The sequence below is a fragment of the Entelurus aequoreus genome, linkage group LG17 (genome assembly GCF_033978785.1).
Source record: "Entelurus aequoreus isolate RoL-2023_Sb linkage group LG17, RoL_Eaeq_v1.1, whole genome shotgun sequence".
NCBI classification, from domain to species: Eukaryota; Metazoa; Chordata; class Actinopteri; order Syngnathiformes; family Syngnathidae; genus Entelurus; species Entelurus aequoreus.
The window spans coordinates 23802728-23822426 of NC_084747.1; the positions used below are offsets into that span (position 1 = coordinate 23802728).

General features: G+C 42.2%; 1 protein-coding gene across 3 annotated transcripts in view; it reads left to right on the plus strand.

Moving 5' to 3' along the window:
* Nucleotides 1-17318, plus strand: part of rad17 (RAD17 checkpoint clamp loader component) — a 50519-nt gene extending 33201 nt beyond the window's left edge. For 2 of the 3 annotated variants that reach the window (XM_062024163.1, XM_062024162.1), the window contains 9 exons: nucleotides 1708-1768; nucleotides 2283-2385; nucleotides 4301-4474; nucleotides 6980-7065; nucleotides 7117-7263; nucleotides 12306-12434; nucleotides 13361-13481; nucleotides 13557-13614; nucleotides 16815-17318. In XM_062024163.1, coding sequence (XP_061880147.1) covers nucleotides 1708-1768; nucleotides 2283-2385; nucleotides 4301-4474; nucleotides 6980-7065; nucleotides 7117-7263; nucleotides 12306-12434; nucleotides 13361-13481; nucleotides 13557-13614; nucleotides 16815-16992 — 1057 coding nt within the window. In that variant the 3' untranslated portion in view covers nucleotides 16993-17318. The remainder of the gene's footprint in view (nucleotides 1-1707; nucleotides 1769-2282; nucleotides 2386-4300; nucleotides 4475-6979; nucleotides 7066-7116; nucleotides 7264-12305; nucleotides 12435-13360; nucleotides 13482-13556; nucleotides 13615-16814) is intronic. The other variant, XR_009821631.1, reaches the window with a different exon arrangement.
* Nucleotides 17319-19699: the final 2381 nt, after the last annotated feature.

Consider the following 19699-nt stretch of genomic DNA (forward strand, 5'->3'; position numbering starts at 1 on the left):
ACATGATCAATGGTGTGTAGTGTAGTTGTAATAACACACATGATCAATGGTGTGTAGTGTAGTTGTAATAACACGCATGATCAATGGTGTGTAGTGTAGTTGTAATAACACACATGATCAATGGTGTGTAGTGTAGTTGTAATAACACACATGATCAATGGTGTGTAGTGTAGTTGTAATAACACACATGATCAATGGTGTGTAGTGTAGTTGTAATAACACACGTGATCAATGGTGTGTAGTGTAGTTGTAATAACACACGTGATCAATGGTGTGTAGTGTAGTTGTAATAACACACGTGATCAATGGTGTGTAGTGTAGTTGTAATAACACACGTGATCAATGGTGTGTAGTGTAGTTGTAATAACACACGTGATCAATGGTGTGTAGTGTAGTTGTAATAACACACATGATCAATGGTGTGTAGTGTAGTTGTAATAACACGCATGATCAATGGTGTGTAGTGTAGTTGTAATAACACACGTGATCAATGGTGTGTAGTGTAGTTGTAATAACACACGTGATCAATGGTGTGTAGTGTAGTTGTAATAACACACATGATCAATGGTGTGTAGTGTAGTTGTAATAACACACGTGATCAATGGTGTGTAGTGTAGTTGTAATAACACACATGATCAATGGTGTGTAGTGTAGTTGTAATAACACACATGATCAATGGTGTGTAGTGTAGTTGTAATAACACACATGATCAATGGTGTGTAGTGTAGTTGTAATAACACACGTGATCAATGGTGTGTAGTGTAGTTGTAATAACACACGTGATCAATGGTGTGTAGTGTAGTTGTAATAACACACGTGATCAATGGTGTGTAGTGTAGTTGTAATAACACACATGATCAATGGTGTGTAGTGTAGTTGTAATAACACGCATGATCAATGGTGTGTAGTGTAGTTGTAATAACACACGTGATCAATGGTGTGTAGTGTAGTTGTAATAACACACGTGATCAATGGTGTGTAGTGTAGTTGTAATAACACACATGATCAATGGTGTGTAGTGTAGTTGTAATAACACACATGATCAATGGTGTGTAGTGTAGTTGTAATAACACACATGATCAATGGTGTGTAGTGTAGTTGTAATAACACGCATGATCAATGGTGTGTAGTGTAGTTGTAATAACACGCATGATCAATGGTGTGTAGTGTAGTTGTAATAACACGCATGATCAATGGTGTGTAGTGTAGTTGTAATAACACGCGTGATCAATGGTGTGTAGTGTAGTTGTAATAACACACATGATCAATGGTGTGTAGTGTAGTTGTAATAACACACATGATCAATGGTGTGTAGTGTAGTTGTAATAACACGCATGATCAATGGTGTGTAGTGTAGTTGTAATAACACGCATGATCAATGGTGTGTAGTGTAGTTGTAATAACACACATGATCAATGGTGTGTAGTGTAGTTGTAATAACACACATGATCAATGGTGTGTAGTGTAGTTGTAATAACACACATGATCAATGGTGTGTAGTGTAGTTGTAATAACACACATGATCAATGGTGTGTAGTGTAGTTGTAATAACACACATGATCAATGGTGTGTAGTGTAGTTGTAATAACACACATGATCAGTGAATGGACAGTTAGTTAGTTAGTTAGTTAGTTAGTTAGTTAGTTAGTTGTCTGTTTGAACCAATTTAATCTATTCTTCATCTTTCATCTTCTTCTTCTTTTGCAGTTTTAATCCAGTGGCTCCAACCTCCATGATGAAGGTTCTGACTCACATTGCAACACTCCAGGTATAGATGTAGACATGTAGATAGTATTTAACAGTATTGTTACACACACATAGATGTAGACATGTAGATAGTATTTAACAGTATTGTTACACACACATAGATATAGACATGTAGATAGTATTTCACAGTATTGTTACACACACATAGATGTAGACATGTAGATAGTATTTAACAGTATTGTTACACACACATAGATATAGACATGTAGATAGTATTTGACAATGTTGTTGCATGCACATAGATATAGACATGTAGATAGTATTTGACAATGTTGTTGCATGTACATAGATATAGACATGTAGATAGTATTTGACAATGTTGTTGCATGTACATAGATATAGACATGTAGATAGTGTTTGACAATGTTGTTGCATGTACATAGATATAGACATGTAGATAGTATTTGACAATGTTGTTGCATGTACATAGATATAGACATGTAGATAGTGTTTGACAATGTTGTTGCATGTACATAGATATGGAGATGTAGATAGTGAATATAATGTTCCAACAGAAGACTAGCAGACTGGATCAGGCGGTGCTGGACAAGTTGTGTTCAGGAAGTTCAGGAGATGTTCGCAGTGCCATCAACAGCCTGCAGTTCTCCTCCATCTCAGGTCTGCAGCTAATGTCCTCCCACTCCACTAAGCAAGTCTTTAAATGTCCTCCCACTCCACTAAGCAAGTCTTTAAATGTCCTCCCACTCCACTAAGCAAGTCTTTAAATGTCCTCCCACTCCACTAAGCAAGTCTTTAAATGTCCTCCCACTCCACTAAGCAAGTCTTTAAATGTCCTCCCACTCCACTAAGCAAGTCTTTAAATGTCCTCCCACTCCACTAAGCAAGTCTTTAAATGTCCTCCCACTCCACTAAGCAAGTCTTTAAATGTCCTCCCACTCCACTAAGCAAGACTTTAAATGTCCTCCCACTCCACTAAGCAAGTCTTTAAATGTCCTCCCACTCCACTAAGCAAGTCTTTAAATGTCCTCCCACTCCACTAAGCAAGTCTTTAAATGTCCTCCCACTCCACTAAGCAAGTCTTTAAATGTCCTCCCACTCCACTAAGCAAGTCTTTAAATGTCCTCCCACTCCACTAAGCAAGTCTTTAAATGTCCTCCCACTCCACTAAGCAAGTCTTTAAATGTCCTCCCACTCCACTAAGCAAGACTTTAAATGTCCTCCCACTCCACTAAGCAAAACTTTAAATGTCCTCCCACTCCACTAAGCAAGTCTTTAAATGTCCTCCCACTCCACTAAGCAAGTCTTTAAATGTCCTCCCACTCCACTAAGCAAGACTTTAAATGTCCTCCCACTCCACTAAGCAAAACTTTAAATGTCCTCCCACTCCACTAAGCAAGTCTTTAAATGTCCTCCCACTCCACTAAGCAAAACTTTAAATGTCCTCCCACTCCACTAAGCAAGTCTTTAAATGTCCTCCCACTCCACTAAGCAAAACTTTAAATGTCCTCCCACTCCACTAAGCAAGTCTTTAAATGTCCTCCCACTCCACTAAGCAAAACTTTAAATGTCCTCCCACTCCACTAAGCAAGTCTTTAAATGTCCTCCCACTCCACTAAGCAAGACTTTAAATGTCCTCCCACTCCACTAAGCAAGACTTTAAATGTCCTCCCACTCCACTAAGCAAGACTTTAAATGTCCTCCCACTCCACTAAGCAAGTCTTTAAATGTCCTCCCACTCCACTAAGCAAGTCTTTAAATGTCCTCCCACTCCACTAAGCAAGTCTTTAAATGTCCTCCCACTCCACTAAGCAAGTCTTTAAATGTCCTCCCACTCCACTAAGCAAGACTTTAAATGTCCTCCCACTCCACTAAGCAAAACTTTAAATGTCCTCCCACTCCACTAAGCAAGTCTTTAAATGTCCTCCCACTCCACTAAGCAAAACTTTAAATGTCCTCCCACTCCACTAAGCAAGTCTTTAAATGTCCTCCCACTCCACTAAGCAAGACTTTAAATGTCCTCCCACTCCACTAAGCAAGACTTTAAATGTCCTCCCACTCCACTAAGCAAGACTTTAAATGTCCTCCCACTCCACTAAGCAAGTCTTTAAATGTCCTCCCACTCCACTAAGCAAGTCTTTAAATGTCCTCCCACTCCACTAAGCAAGACTTTAAATGTCCTCCCACTCCACTAAGCAAGACTTTAAATGTCCTCCCACTCCACTAAGCAAGTCTTTAAATGTCCTCCCACTCCACTAAGCAAGTCTTTAAATGTCCTCCCACTCCACTAAGCAAGACTTTAAATGTCCTCCCACTCCACTAAGCAAGACTTTAAATGTCCTCCCACTCCACTAAGCAAGTCTTTAAATGTCCTCCCACTCCACTAAGCAAGTCTTTAAATGTCCTCCCACTCCACTAAGCAAGTCTTTAAATGTCCTCCCACTCCACTAAGCAAGTCTTTAAATGTCCTCCCACTCCACTAAGCAAGACTTTAAATGTCCTCCCACTCCACTAAGCAAGTCTTTAAATGTTCTCCCACTCCACTAAGCAAGACTTTAAAAGCAGCATTTTGCAGACGGGGGGCTGCGGAGGGACAGACCGCTCACCTCACAGAAGAAGGTGTCTTTCAAATCGGGCCAGAAGAAGAAGTCCAGGTCATCCCAGGTGAAGGAGGAAGAACAAAGTGTTGGCATGAAGGATGCTTGTCTCTTCCTGTTCCGAGCTCTGGGAAAGATCCTGCACTGCAAACGTGAGTAAAATGTGAAAAAGGTCAAAAGTACCCCCGGGATGAGTCACAGGGGACCCGGGTAGCCCCAGCCTAAAACAGGACAAAATGTGGACAAAAGCCAAAAAAGGTTCAAATTCCCTCCCGGGGAATGATTGGTAGGTAGACTGGGCTCCTAAGGGAGATCCTAAGGGAGATCCTAAGGGAGCCCAGTCTGGAGTGGGAAAAAACCTCCATAGCAAAGCACATATACATACTACAACAGAGCGGAGGGAGGGGGGGCCACGGTGGCAGGCTGCAGCTCTTCAGGGGCTGCCCAGCCGTCCATCACAACTAAGGGATTCGCGTCAAGGGCGTTGGAAGGGGGCTAGGGTATGTGTGTGTGGCGTTTATTATGGCCCCCGCCTGTGGAACATGACATTTAGCCACTATGGCCCCCGCCTGTGGAACATGACATTTAGCCACTATGGCCCCACCTGTGGAACATGACATTTAGCCACTATGGCCCCCGCCTGTGGAACATGACAGTTAGCCACTATGGCCCCCACCTGTGGAACATGACATTTAGCCACTATGGCCCCCGCCTTTGGAACATGTCATTTAGCCACTATGGCCCCCGCCTTTGGAACATGTCATTTAGCCACTATAGCCCCCACCTGTGGAACATGACATTTAGCCACTATGGCCCCCACCTGTGGAACATGACATTTAGCCACTATGGCCCCCACCTGTGGAACATGACAGTTAGCCACTATGGCCCCCGCCTTTGGAACATGTCATTTAGCCACTATAGCCCCCACCTGTGGAACATGACATTTAGCCACTATGGCCCCCACCTGTGGAACATGTCATTTAGCGACTATGGCCCCCACCTGTGGAACATGACATTTAGCCACTATGGCCCCCACCTGTGGAACATGACATTTAGCCACTATGGCCCCCGCCTGTGGAACATGACATTTAGCCACTATGGCCCCCGCCTGTGGAACATGACATTTAGCCACTACGGCCCCCACCTGTGGAACATGTCATTTAGCCACTACGGCCCCCACCTGTGGAACATGACATTTAGCCACTATAGCCCCCACCTGTGGAACATGTCATTTAGCCACTATGGCCCCACCTGTGGAACATGACATTTAGCCACTATGGCCCCACCTGTGGAACATGACATTTAGCCACTATGGCCCCCGCCTGTGGAACATGACAGTTAGCCACTATGGCCCCCGCCTGTGGAACATGTCATTTAGCCACTATAGCCCCCACCTGTGGAACATGACAGTTAGCCACTATAGCCCCCGCCTGTGGAACATGTCATTTAGCCACTATAGCCCCCACCTGTGGAACATGACATTTAGCCACTATAGCCCCCACCTGTGGAACATGTCATTTAGCGACTATGGCCCCCACCTGTGGAACATGACATTTAGCCACTATGGCCCCACCTGTGGAACATGACATTTAGCCACTATGGCCCCCACCTGTGGAACATGACATTTAGCCACTACGGCCCCCACCTGTGGAACATGACATTTAGCCACTATAGCCCCCACCTGTGGAACATGTCATTTAGCCACTATGGCCCCCACCTGTGGAACATGACATTTAGCCACTATGGCCCCACCTGTGGAACATGACATTTAGCCACTATGGCCCCCGCCTGTGGAACATGACATTTAGCCACTATAGCCCCCACCTGTGGAACATGACATTTAGCCACTATGGCCCCCGCCTGTGGAACATGACATTTAGCCACTATAGCCCCCACCTGTGGAACATGTCATTTAGCCACTATGGCCCCACCTGTGGAACATGACATTTAGCCACTATGGCCCCCGCCTGTGGAACATGACATTTAGCCACTATAGCCCCCACCTGTGGAACATGACATTTAGCCACTATGGCCCCACCTGTGGAACATGACATTTAGCCACTATAGCCCCCACCTGTGGAACATGACATTTAGCCACTATGGCCCCCGCCTGTGGAACATGACATTTAGCCACTATAGCCCCCACCTGTGGAACATGTCATTTAGCCACTATGGCCCCCGCCTGTGGAACATGACATTTAGCCACTATGGCCCCCACCTGTGGAACATGACATTTAGCCACTATGGCCCCCACCTGTGGAACATGACATTTAGCCACTATGGCCCCCACCTGTGGAACATGACATTTAGCCACTATGGCCCCACCTGTGGAACATGACATTTAGCCACTATAGCCCCCACCTGTGGAACATGACATTTAGCCACTATGGCCCCCGCCTGTGGAACATGACATTTAGCCACTATAGCCCCCACCTGTGGAACATGTCATTTAGCCACTATGGCCCCCGCCTGTGGAACATGACATTTAGCCACTATGGCCCCCACCTGTGGAACATGACATTTAGCCACTATAGCCCCCACCTGTGGAACATGACATTTAGCCACTATGGCCCCCGCCTGTGGAACACTTTGTGTTCGCCACTTGCCTGTGCAAGAAAATGTGATTATCAGCTTCTTTGTGTTTGTGTGAACTAAAGGGGCAAGTCCTGAATGTGCTGAGCGTGCATCTTTACCTGCACACCTTTGTCAACACCACAGAGAACCTTTACAGCTGGACCCTGAGGTAACACAAGTCATATTTCCACACCACTGCTGTCTTCTTAACACCTCACAGTTGGTCGTAGAACGTTCTCATGTGTCCGGAGACTTCTTCAACCTTTACCTGCACCAGAACTACCTGGACTTCTTCTCCAACATTGAAGATGTGGATCGAGCCAGCGAGTATTTGTCTGATGCAGACCTGCTCACATCTGACTGGACGGTTAGTTGCACACACTGGCCCAATCCAAACGACCTTTCCCAGTCATGGTAAAAAACAGCAGCCTTTCCGTAACGTAGCTGCATTCACTTGTTACTGGTGAGCCACAAGCAGGAAAATAGCGAGCAGAAATGGTGAAAGAAAAGGCTACATTAAGGAAGTATCGGGTTCAAAGCCATGGCAAGTTGTTCTTCATTCACTTGTTACTGGTGAGCCACAAGCAGGAAAATAGCGAGCAGAAATGGTGAAAGAAAAGGCTACATTAAGGAAGTATCGGGTTCAAAGCCATGGCAAGTTGTTCTTCATTCACTTGTTACTGGTGAGCCACAAGCAGGAAAATAGCGAGCAGAAATGGTGAAAGAAAAGGCTACATTAAGGAAGTATCGGGTTCAAAGCCATGGCAAGTTGTTCTTCCCACAAGAAAAGACTATTTTTCGCGGCGAGACGACATCGCCGCAATAAATGCCTGCTGCGCGCGTCATTCAGAGGTGGGCGGAGCTTCATTTCCGTGTTCAGATAACAGTTAAGGTGCAGTGATAACATCAACTGTAGAGTGTTACGCTTTAATAGGATGACAACAAACCCAACAGAAATAAAAGATGGTAAGCAGGAAGTTGAAAGATTTTTTATTTATTGCAAAGAGTCAGGTTTGTCTTCAAAACATGTCAAGACACTTTCTCAAACCAATCATACTTCCATCCATCCATTTTCTACCGCTTGTCCCTTACGGGGTTGCGGGGGGTGCTGGAGCCTATCTCAGCTGCATTCGGGCGGAAGACGGGATACACCCTGGACAAGTCACCATCTCATCGCAGCCAATCATACTTTTCCGGTTTAAAAGTCAAATCGCTACACTTTACATGTGGCTTAACAAAATGACATTACGATCATGCCTGGTCAGAGATGTTTTGGCTTCACAGAGATTGTGTTCATTTAGCTGCTGTGCAACCATTTTTTGAGGATTTTGGAGATAAAGGGAAGGTGGGACACCGTCCGGTAGTTTACCATGAGGTCAGGATCGAGGTTAGGTCTTTTGAGCAGAGGATGAATAACCGCTTTTTTGAATGCTAGGGGAACAGTGCTGGAGGAAAGTGATAAGTTTATAATATTTAGCATTGACGGTCCTAATATTACAAACAGCTACTTGATAAGTTTCCCAGGAAGTGGGTCAAGTAAACATGTTGTCTGTTTTGTCCCATCTACACGTCGCAGGAGTTCCTCTAATGTTATTTCATCAAAAAGAGAGAGACTATTTTGGAGGGCAGTGTCCGTCGTATATACATTTGTATCTGTGTTAATAGAACCCAGTTGTAGCTTTAATCTCCTTTCTAATGACTTCAATTTTCTGATTAAAGAAATTCATAAAGTCATCTGCCGAGTGGGTGGAGCTACTGGGAGGAGTCCCTTCTTGGGTTAGCGAATATTTAGGATAATTTTTGTTGAGGCGGATGAGAGCTAAGCTAAGGTAAGCATGTGTTTATAAGTTATTAAAGGCCTACTGAAATGAGATTTTCTTATTTAAACGGGGATAGCAGGTCCATTCTATGTGTCATACTTGATCTTTTCGCGATATTGCCATATTTTTGCTGAAAGGATTTAGTAGAGAACATTGACGATAAAGTTTGCAACTTTTGGTCGCTGATAAAAAAGCCTTGGCTGTAGCGGAAGTAGCGTGACGTCACAGGTTGTGGAGCTCCTCACATCTGCACATTGTTTACAATCATGGCCACCAGCAGCGAGAGCGATTCGGACCGAGAAAGCGACAATTACCCCGTTAATTTGAGCGAGGATGAAAGATTTGTGGATGAGGAAAGTGAGAGTGAAGGATTAGAGGGCAGTGGAAGCGATTCAGATAGGGAAGATGCTGTGAGAGGCAGGTGGGACCTGATATTCAACTGGGAATGACTAAAACAGTAAATAAACACAAGACATACACTACCGTTCAAAAGTTTGGGGTCACCCAAACAATTTAGTGTTTGAGCCTTCATTTCTAAGAGCAAGAATAGACTGTGGAGTTTCAGATGAAAGTTCTCTTTTTCTGGCCATTTTGAGCGTTTACTTGAGCCCACAAATGTGATGCTCCAGAAACTCAATCTGCTCAAAGGAAGGTCAGTTTTGTAGCTTCTGTAACGAGCTAAAGTGTTTTCAGATGTGTGAACATGATTGCACAAGGGTTTTCTAATCATCAATTAGCCTTCTGAGCCAATGAGCAAACACATTGTACCATTAGAACACTGGAGTGATAGTTGCTGGAAATGGGCCTCTATACACCTATGTAGATATTGCACCAAAAAGCAGACATTTGCAGCTAGAATAGTCATTTAGCACATTAGCAATGTATAGAGTGTATTTCTGTAAAGTTATCTTCATTGAAAAGTACAGTGCTTTTCCTTCAAAAATAAGGACATTTACATGTGACTCCAAACTTTTGAACGCTAGTGTATATATATACTCTATTAGCCACAACACAACCAGGCTTATATTTAATATGCCACAAATTAATCCCGAATAACAAACACCTCCCCCCTCCCGTCCATATAACCCGCCAATACAAATCAAACACCCGCACAACACACTCAATCCCACAGCACAAAGTACCGTTCACCTCCGCAAAGTTCATACAGCACATATATTTCCCCAAAGTTACGTACGTGACATGCACATAGCGGCACGCACGTACGGGCAAGCGATCAAATGTTTGGAAGCCGCAGCTGCGTACTCACGGTAGCGCGTATCCGAGTCTCTGTTGTCCCAGTTCTCCACAAGCATGCGTATCCAACTCAAAGTCTTCCTGGTAAGAGTCTCTGTTGTCCCAGTTCTCCACAAGCATGCGTATCCAACTCAAAGTCCTCCTGGTAAGAGTCTCTGTTGTCCCAGTTCTCCACAGGCCAATGGTAAAGCTTGACTGTCATATTTCGGGAATGTAAACAATGAAACACCGGCTACGACGTAGCTGCTACGTGTTTGTGTTGCTGCAGCCGGCCGCTAATACACCGCTTCCCACCTACAGCTTTCTTCTTTGCTGTCTTCATTGTTCATTAAACAAATTGCAAAAGATTCACCAACACAGATGTCCAGAATACTGTGGAATTTTGCGATGAAAAGAGACGACTTAATAGCTGGCCACAATGGTGTGCCAAAATGTCCGCTACAATCCGTGACGTCACGCGCAAACGTCATCATACCGAGACGTTTTCAGCAGGATATTTCGCGGGAAATTTAAAAGATTAAAGATTAAAGTACCAATGATTGTCACACACACACTAGATGTGGTGAAATTTGTCCTCTGCATTTGTCCCATCCCCTTGGGGAGCAGTGGGCAGCAGCGGCGCCGTGCCCGGGAATCATTTTGGTGATTTAACCCCCAACTCCAACCCTTTGTTGATTGCACTTTACTAATCTAACCGGGCCGTATTGGCATGTGTTGCAATGTGGTCGGTAGTTGTGGGTTTCAGTAGGCCTTTAATCTATCACTCCATGCTTGATGGGAAACCTCAAGTTTAGTCGCGCGCCATTTGTGTTCCAGCTTTCTACATGATAGTTTAAGAGCTCTAGTTTCTTCTGTAAAGCAGGTGGTATGCCTTTTAGGGGCCTGTTTTAGCTTTAGTGGTGCTATACTATCAATGGTTTCGCGCAGGGCGTCGTTAAAGTTGTTAGTGAGGTTATTGATAGAGCCCACATCATTTGGGAATGGTGCCATTACCAAAGGCAGTAGGTCAGCAACAGTCATCGTTGTGGCAGCATTAATGTTGTGGCTGCTAAAGGGGTGGTTATTATTAGTTTGTTGACAATGACCCAGAACTTCACATTTTATAAGGTAATGATCAGACATCACTTTAGTGTACGGGAGTATCATAACTTTGGAGGTGGTGACACCCCGAACAAGGACTAGGTCTATCGTATTACCGTTGCGATGCGTGGGTTCATTTATTATTTGTGTAAGACCACAGCTATCAATTATAGTCTGGAGCGCCACGCACGGAGAATCTGATGGGGTATTCATATGGATATTAAAACCCCCCATTATAGTTATATTATCTGCATGCATCACTAGGTCAGCGACAAACTCTGAAAATTCACTGATAAAGTCCGAATAGGGCCTAGGGGGGCGGTAGATAACAACCAGGTGAAGAGGTAGTGGTGTGACAGACCTCATAGTAATCACCTGAAATGATTTATATTTATTACTTAGATTAGGGGTAAGGTTAAGGTTTTCATTGTATATTAGTGTGACCCCCCCCCTCACCCCTTTTAAGGGATGGGCAATATGTGCACTCATAGTTAGGAGGAGATGCCTCGTTAAGCAGGAAAAATTCATCTGGTTTGACCCAAGTTTTGCTGAGACCAATAACTTTAAGATTGTTGTCTCTGATGACCTCATTAACTAATACCGTTTCGGGAGACAATGATCTGATGTTTAAAAAGACCATATTATAGGTAGTGGGCTGTTTTGAGGAGTTTTTGTTAATGTTATCCGTAGTAGTATTATTAATAAAGTTACTTTTATTTTGTGTAGTGCACCTTAAATAATTTTGATCACATCTAGGAATTGATATGATGAGGATCTTTAGATTATTTGTTTGGTTCCGCGATAGATTGAAGGCGTCATAATTTGCCACCTCAGTAGAATGTATGTGCACCTCTGGCACAGTCACTACAGAATAAACATGATGTGAGTTGTGTATTATTCTAGGAGAATTTTCCAGCCTGGCGCTGGCTAGTTGTAGCTTAACTGACTCCTCACCCGGACTAACAGACACTGTAATTGCCTGTGACCGAGCTTGCTCTAGTGTCGTTAGTCAAGTGTGACTCAAACAGTGATCTATGTTACTAGGGAGTGATGGAGCCTTCCCGGTTAGGGTGAAGGCCGTCCCTAATCAGCAAGCCCGGTTCACCCCAGAAAGAGGGCCAATTATCAATAAATGTTAGTCCCTGTTTAAAAAACATTTCATTAAAACAAAGTAATTGTCCGGCCATGGTGTTAAATTTGGAAAATAATCTGTCTGGGGTACACATATTAATAATGATGTGCGTGTTATTGTCAGAGTCGGAGTTTCTTGGAGGCGTATGCGTCGTCAGTGGCCACCAGGGGGCTTCTCCACTCCAACTGTCAACAAGCAGCAGTTGGCTTCAGACCTCTGCACAAACCTCATTGGCTGCTGGTCAGCAAGATGGTAAGACTCACCTGACTTACCTGCACAAAGGTAGAAGTCACCTCACTTACCTGCCAGCCAGGATGATCTTTTCACTAACAATTTCTCAGGTGTCTTTAACCTGGCAAATATTATTAAGAAATGGTCAATAAGTGAATATTATGTCTAAATTACAATAACAAATGGTCAATAATCAGATATTATTGTCTAATTTAGAATTAATAAATGGTCAATAATCAGATATTATTGTCTAATTTAGAATTAATAAATGGCCAATAATCAGAAATAATTGTCTATATTAGAATAATAAAGGCCAATAATCAGATATGATTGTCGAAATTAGAATAATAAATAAAGTTAAAAGTTAAGTTAAAGTAGCAATGATTGTCACGCACACACACTAAGTGTGGTGAAATTATCCTCTGCATTTGACCCATCCCCTTGTTCACCCCCTGGGAGGTGAGGGGAGCAGTGAGCAGCAGCGGTGGCCGCGCTCGGGAATCATTTGGTGATTTAACCCCCAATTCCAAGCCTTGATGCTGAGTGCCAAGCAGGGAGGTAATGGCTCACATTTCTATAGTCTTTGGTGTGACTCGGCCGGGATTTGAACTCACAACCTACCAGTCTCAGGGCGGACACTCTAACCACTAGACCACTGAGCAGGTCGTAAATGGCCAATAATCAGATATGATTGTCCAAATTAGAATAATAATAGTGTAGAGTGCGTGTAGAGTGCGTGTAGAGAGCGTGTAGAGAGCGTGTAGAGCGCGTGTAGAGCGCGTGTAGAGCGCGTGTAGAGTGCGTGTAGAGTGCGTGTAGAGCGCGTGTAGAGCGCGTGTAGAGTGCGTGTAGAGTGCGTGTAGAGCGCGTGTAGAGTGCGTGTAGAGTGCGTGTAGAGTGCGTGTAGAGTGCGTGTAGAGTGCGTGCATAACTGTTGTTTCTTTTAGCATCGTGAGAAGTGCCTGCTTGCTCAGTGCTTGTTCAGGAGCATGTGTGTGACACCTGTCAGCCTTCACACTCACCTGCTGCCTTACCTGGCCAAGCTCACCAACCCTCTGAGGAGCCAAGGTAACACACCTTCTTCTTCTCCTTGACAATACGAGATGTGGTAGCACTGGACCTGACTCCATGTTTGTGTTGCAGCTCAAATAGAATTCATCCAGCATGTCAGTCACATGCCACTCAAGAGCGTTCCTGCCAGGTACACCTTCTCATATTCACCTTCTACAGGTCATGTCACATCACATGTATGACCGGGTCATGTCACATCACATGTATGACCAGGTCATGTCACATCACATGTATGACCGGGTCATGTCACATCACATGTATGACCAGGTCATGTCACATCACATGTATGACCGGGTCATGTCACATCACATGTATGACTAGGTCATGTCACATCACATGTATGACCAGGTCATGTCACATCACATGTATGACCGGGTCATGTCACATCACATGTATGACCGGGTCATGTCACATCACATGTATGACTAGGTCATGTCACATCACATGTATGACCAGGTCATGTCACATCACATGTATGACCGGGTCATGTCACATCACATGTATGACCGGGTCATGTCACATCACATGTATGACCAGGTCATGTCACATCACATGTATGACTAGGTCATGTCACATCACATGTATGACCAGGTCATGTCACATCACATGTATGACCGGGTCATGTCACATCACATGTATGACCGGGTCATGTCACATCACATGTATGACTAGGTCATGTCACATCACATGTATGACCGGGTCATGTCACATCACATGTATGACCAGGTCATGTCACATCACATGTATGACTAGGTCATGTCACATCACATGTATGACCGGGTCATGTCACATCACATGTATGACCAGGTCATGTCACATCACATGTATGACCAGGTCATGTCACATCACATGTATGACCGGGTCATGTCACATCACATGTATGACCGGGTCATGTCACATCACATGTATGACCAGGTCATGTCACATCACATGTATGACCGGGTCATGTCACATCACATGTATGACCAGGTCATGTCACATCACATGTATGACCAGGTCATGTCACATCACATGTATGACCGGGTCATGTCACATCACATGTATGACTAGGTCATGTCACATCACATGTATGACCGGGTCATGTCACATCACATGTATGACCAGGTCATGTCACATCACATGTATGACCGGGTCATGTCACATCACATGTATGACCGGGTCATGTCACATCACATGTATGACTAGGTCATGTCACATCACATGTATGACCGGGTCATGTCACATCACATGTATGACCAGGTCATGTCACATCACATGTATGACTAGGTCATGTCACATCACATGTATGACCGGGTCATGTCACATCACATGTATGACCAGGTCATGTCACATCACATGTATGACCAGGTCATGTCACATCACATGTATGACCGGGTCATGTCACATCACATGTATGACCGGGTCATGTCACATCACATGTATGACCAGGTCATGTCACATCACATGTATGACCGGGTCATGTCACATCACATGTATGACCAGGTCATGTCACATCACATGTATGACCGGGTCATGTCACATCACATGTATGACCGGGTCATGTCACATCACATGTATGACCAGGTCATGTCACATCACATGTATGACCAGGTCATGTCACATCACATGTATGACCAGGTCATGTCACATCACATGTATGACCAGGTCATGTCAAAACAAAATGAACTTTGGCAGATGAGGAAATATGGTGAGCAAATATGTAAATATGTCAGACTTAGTGATTATGTCAGACTTAGTGATGATGTCAGACTTAGTGATTATGTCAGACTTAGTGATGATGTCAGACTTAGTGATGATGTCAGACTTAGTGATTATGTCAGACTTAGTAAATATGTCAGACTTAGTGATGATGTCAGACTTAGTGATGATGTCAGACTTAGTGATGATGTCAGACTTAGTAAATATGTCAGACTTAGTGATTGTGTCAGACTTAGTGATTATGTCAGACTTAGTGATGATGTCAGACATAGTGATGATGTCAGACTTAGTGATTATGTCAGACTTAGTGATGATGTCAGACTTAGTGATGATGTCAGACTTAGTAAATATGTCAGACTTAGTGATGATGTCAGACTTAGTGATGATGTCAGACTTAGTGATGATGTCAGACTTAGTGATGATGTCAGACTTAGTAAATATGTCAGACTTAGTGATGATGTCAGACTTAGTGATTATGTCAGACTTAGTGATGATGTCAGACTTAGTAAATATGTCAGACTTAGTGATGATGTCAGACTTAGTGATGATGTCAGACTTAGTGATGATGTCAGACTTAGTGATGATGTCAGACTTAGTAAATATGTCAGACTTAGTGAGGATGTCAGACTTAGTGATGATGTCAGACTTAGTGATTTTTCAGACTTAGTGATGATGTCAGACTTAGTGATTATGTCAGACTTAGTGATGATGTCAGACTTAGTGATGATGTCAGACTTAGTGATGATCCCAGACTTAGTGATGATGTCAGACTTAGTAAATATGTCAGACTTAGTGATGATGTCAGACTTAGTGATGATGTCAGACTTAGTGATTATGTCAGACTTAGTGATTATGTCAGACTTAGTAAATATGTCAGACTTAGTGATGATGTCAGACTTAGTGATGATGTCAGACTTAGTGATGATGTCAGACTTAGTAAATATGTCAGACTTAGTGATTATGTCAGACTTAGTGATTATGTCAGACTTAGTGATGATGTCAGACTTAGTGATGATGTCAGACTTAGTAAATATGTCAGACTTAGTGATGATGTCAGACTTAGTGATTATGTCAGACTTAGTGATGATATCAGACTTAGTGATGATGTCAGACTTAGTAAATATGTCAGACTTAGTGATGATGTCAGACTTAGTGATGATGTCAGACTTAGTGATGATGTCAGACTTAGTAAATATGTCAGACTTAGTGATGATGTCAGACTTAGTGATGATGTCAGACTTAGTGAGGATGTCAGACTTAGTGATGATGTCAGACTTAGTGATGATGTCAGACTTAGTGATGATGTCATACTTAGTGATGATGTCAGACTTAGTGATTATGTCAGACTTAGTGATTATGTCAGACTTAGTAAATATGTCAGACTTAGTGATGATGTCAGACTTAGTGATGATGTCAGACTTAGTGATGATGTCAGACTTAGTGATTATGTCAGACTTAGTGATTATGTCAGACTTAGTAAATATGTCAGACTTAGTGATGATGTCAGACTTAGTGATGATGTCAGACTTAGTGATGATGTCAGACTTAGTGATGATGTCAGACTTAGTGATGATGTCAGACTTAGTGATGATGTCATACTTAGTGTGTGTGTGTGTGTGTGTGCATGTTCAGGTTGAAACTGGAGACCCTGGCAGACAAAGAGCCAAGTGGGCTGAAGATGGAGGATGAAGAGGAGCAGATAGACTTAGTAGAAGAAGAAAGTGAGGAAGTTGTAGCAGGAAGTCAACCAACAAACATGGTAGAAGAAGAAGAAGAAGACATGATGATTGAAGAATACATGAGTGACTAATCTCACCTTCATACTGTACATGTACATGAGTGACTAATATCACCTTCATACTGTACATGTACATGAGTGACTAATATCACCTTCATACTGTACATGTACATGAGTGACTAATATCACCTTCATACTGTACATGTACATGAGTGACTAATATCACCTTCATACTGTACATGTACATGAGTGACTAATATCACCTTCATACTGTTCATGTACATGAGTGACTAATATCACCTTCATACTGTACATGTACATGAGTGACTAATATCACCTTCATACTGTACATGTACATGAGTGACTAATATCACCTTCATACTGTACATGTACATGAGTGACTAATATCACCTTCATACTGTACATGTACATGAGTGACTAATATCACCTTCATACTGTACATGTACATGAGTGACTAATATCACCTTCATACTGTACATGTACATGAGTGACTAATATCACCTTCATACTGTACATGTACATGAGTGACTAATATCACCTTCATACTGTACATGTACATGAGTGACTAATATCACCTTCATACTGTACATGTACATGAGTGACTAATATCACCTTCATACTGTACATGTACATGAGTGACTAATATCACCTTCATACTGTACATGTACATGAGTGACTAATATCACCTTCATACTGTACATGTACATGAGTGACTAATCTCACCTTCATACTGTACATGTACATGAGTGACTAATATCACCTTCATACTGTACATGTACATGAGTGACTAATATCACCTTCATACTGTACATGTACATGAGTGACTAATATCACCTTCATACTGTACATGTACATGAGTGACTAATATCACCTTCATACTGTTCATGTACATGAGTGACTAATATCACCTTCATACTGTACATGTACATGAGTGACTAATATCACCTTCATACTGTACATGTACATGAGTGACTAATATCACCTTCATACTGTACATGTACATGAGTGACTAATATCACCTTCATACTGTACATGTACATGAGTGACTAATATCACCTTCATACTGTACATGTACATGAGTGACTAATATCACCTTCATACTGTACATGTACATGAGTGACTAATATCACCTTCATACTGTACATGTACATGAGTGACTAATATCACCTTCATACTGTACATGTACATGAGTGACTAATATCACCTTCATACTGTACATGTACATGAGTGACTAATATCACCTTCATACTGTACATGTACATGAGTGACTAATATCACCTTCATACTGTACATGTACATGAGTGACTAATATCACCTTCATACTGTACATGTACATGAGTGACTAATATCACCTTCATACTGTACATGTACATGAGTGACTAATATCACCTTCATACTGTACATGTACATGAGTGACTAATATCACCTTCATACTGTACATGTACATGAGTGACTAATCTCACCTTCATACTGTACATGTACATGAGTGACTAATATCACCTTCATACTGTACATGTACATGAGTGACTAATATCACCTTCATACTGTACATGTACATGAGTGACTAATATCACCTTCATACTGTACATGTACATGAGTGACTAATATCACCTTCATACTGTTCATGTACATGAGTGACTAATATCACCTTCATACTGTACATGTACATGAGTGACTAATATCACCTTCATACTGTACATGTACATGAGTGACTAATATCACCTTCATACTGTACATGTACATGAGTGACTAATATCACCTTCATACTGTACATGTACATGAGTGACTAATATCACCTTCATACTGTACATGTACATGAGTGACTAATATCACCTTCATACTGTACATATACATGAGTGACTAATATCACCTTCATACTGTACATGTACATGAGTGACTAATATCACCTTCATACTGTACATATACAATACACATTCATATACTGTACATGTACTGTGTATAATTGTCTACTGTACATGTACTGTGCATGTTCATATACTGTACATGTACTGTGTATGTTTGTGTAGTGTACACGTACAGTACTTGAATGTGTACAGTACATGTACTGTGTATGTATGTGTAGTGTACATGTACTGTGTATGGATGTGTACTGTACATGTACTGTGTATGTTTGTGTAGTGTACACGTACAGTACTTGAACGTGTACAGTACATGTACTCTGTATGTACGTGTAGTGTACATGTACTGTACATGTTCAAGTACTGTACACAAACATACACAGTACATGTACTGTGTATGTTTGTGTACAGTACTTGAATGTGTACAGTATATGTACAGTACTTGGATGTGTACAGTGCTTGAATGTGTACAGTACATGTACAGTACATGTACAGTACTTGAATGTGTACAGTACTTGAATGTGTACAGCACATGTACTGTGTATGAATATGTACAGTACATGTACAGTACTTGAATGTGTACAGTACATGTACAGTACTTGAATGTGTACAGTACATGTACAGTACATGTACAGTACTTGAATGTGTACAGTACATGTACAGTACTTGAATGTGTACAGTACTTGAATGTGTACAGTACATGTACAGTACATGTACAGTACTTGAATGTGTACAGTACATGTACAGTACATGTACAGTACTTGAATGTGTACAGTACATGTACAGTACTTGAATGTGTACAGTACATGTACAGTACTTGAATGTGTACAGTACTTGAATGTGTACAGTACATGTACAGTACTTGAATGTGTACAGTACATGTACAGTACTTGAATGTG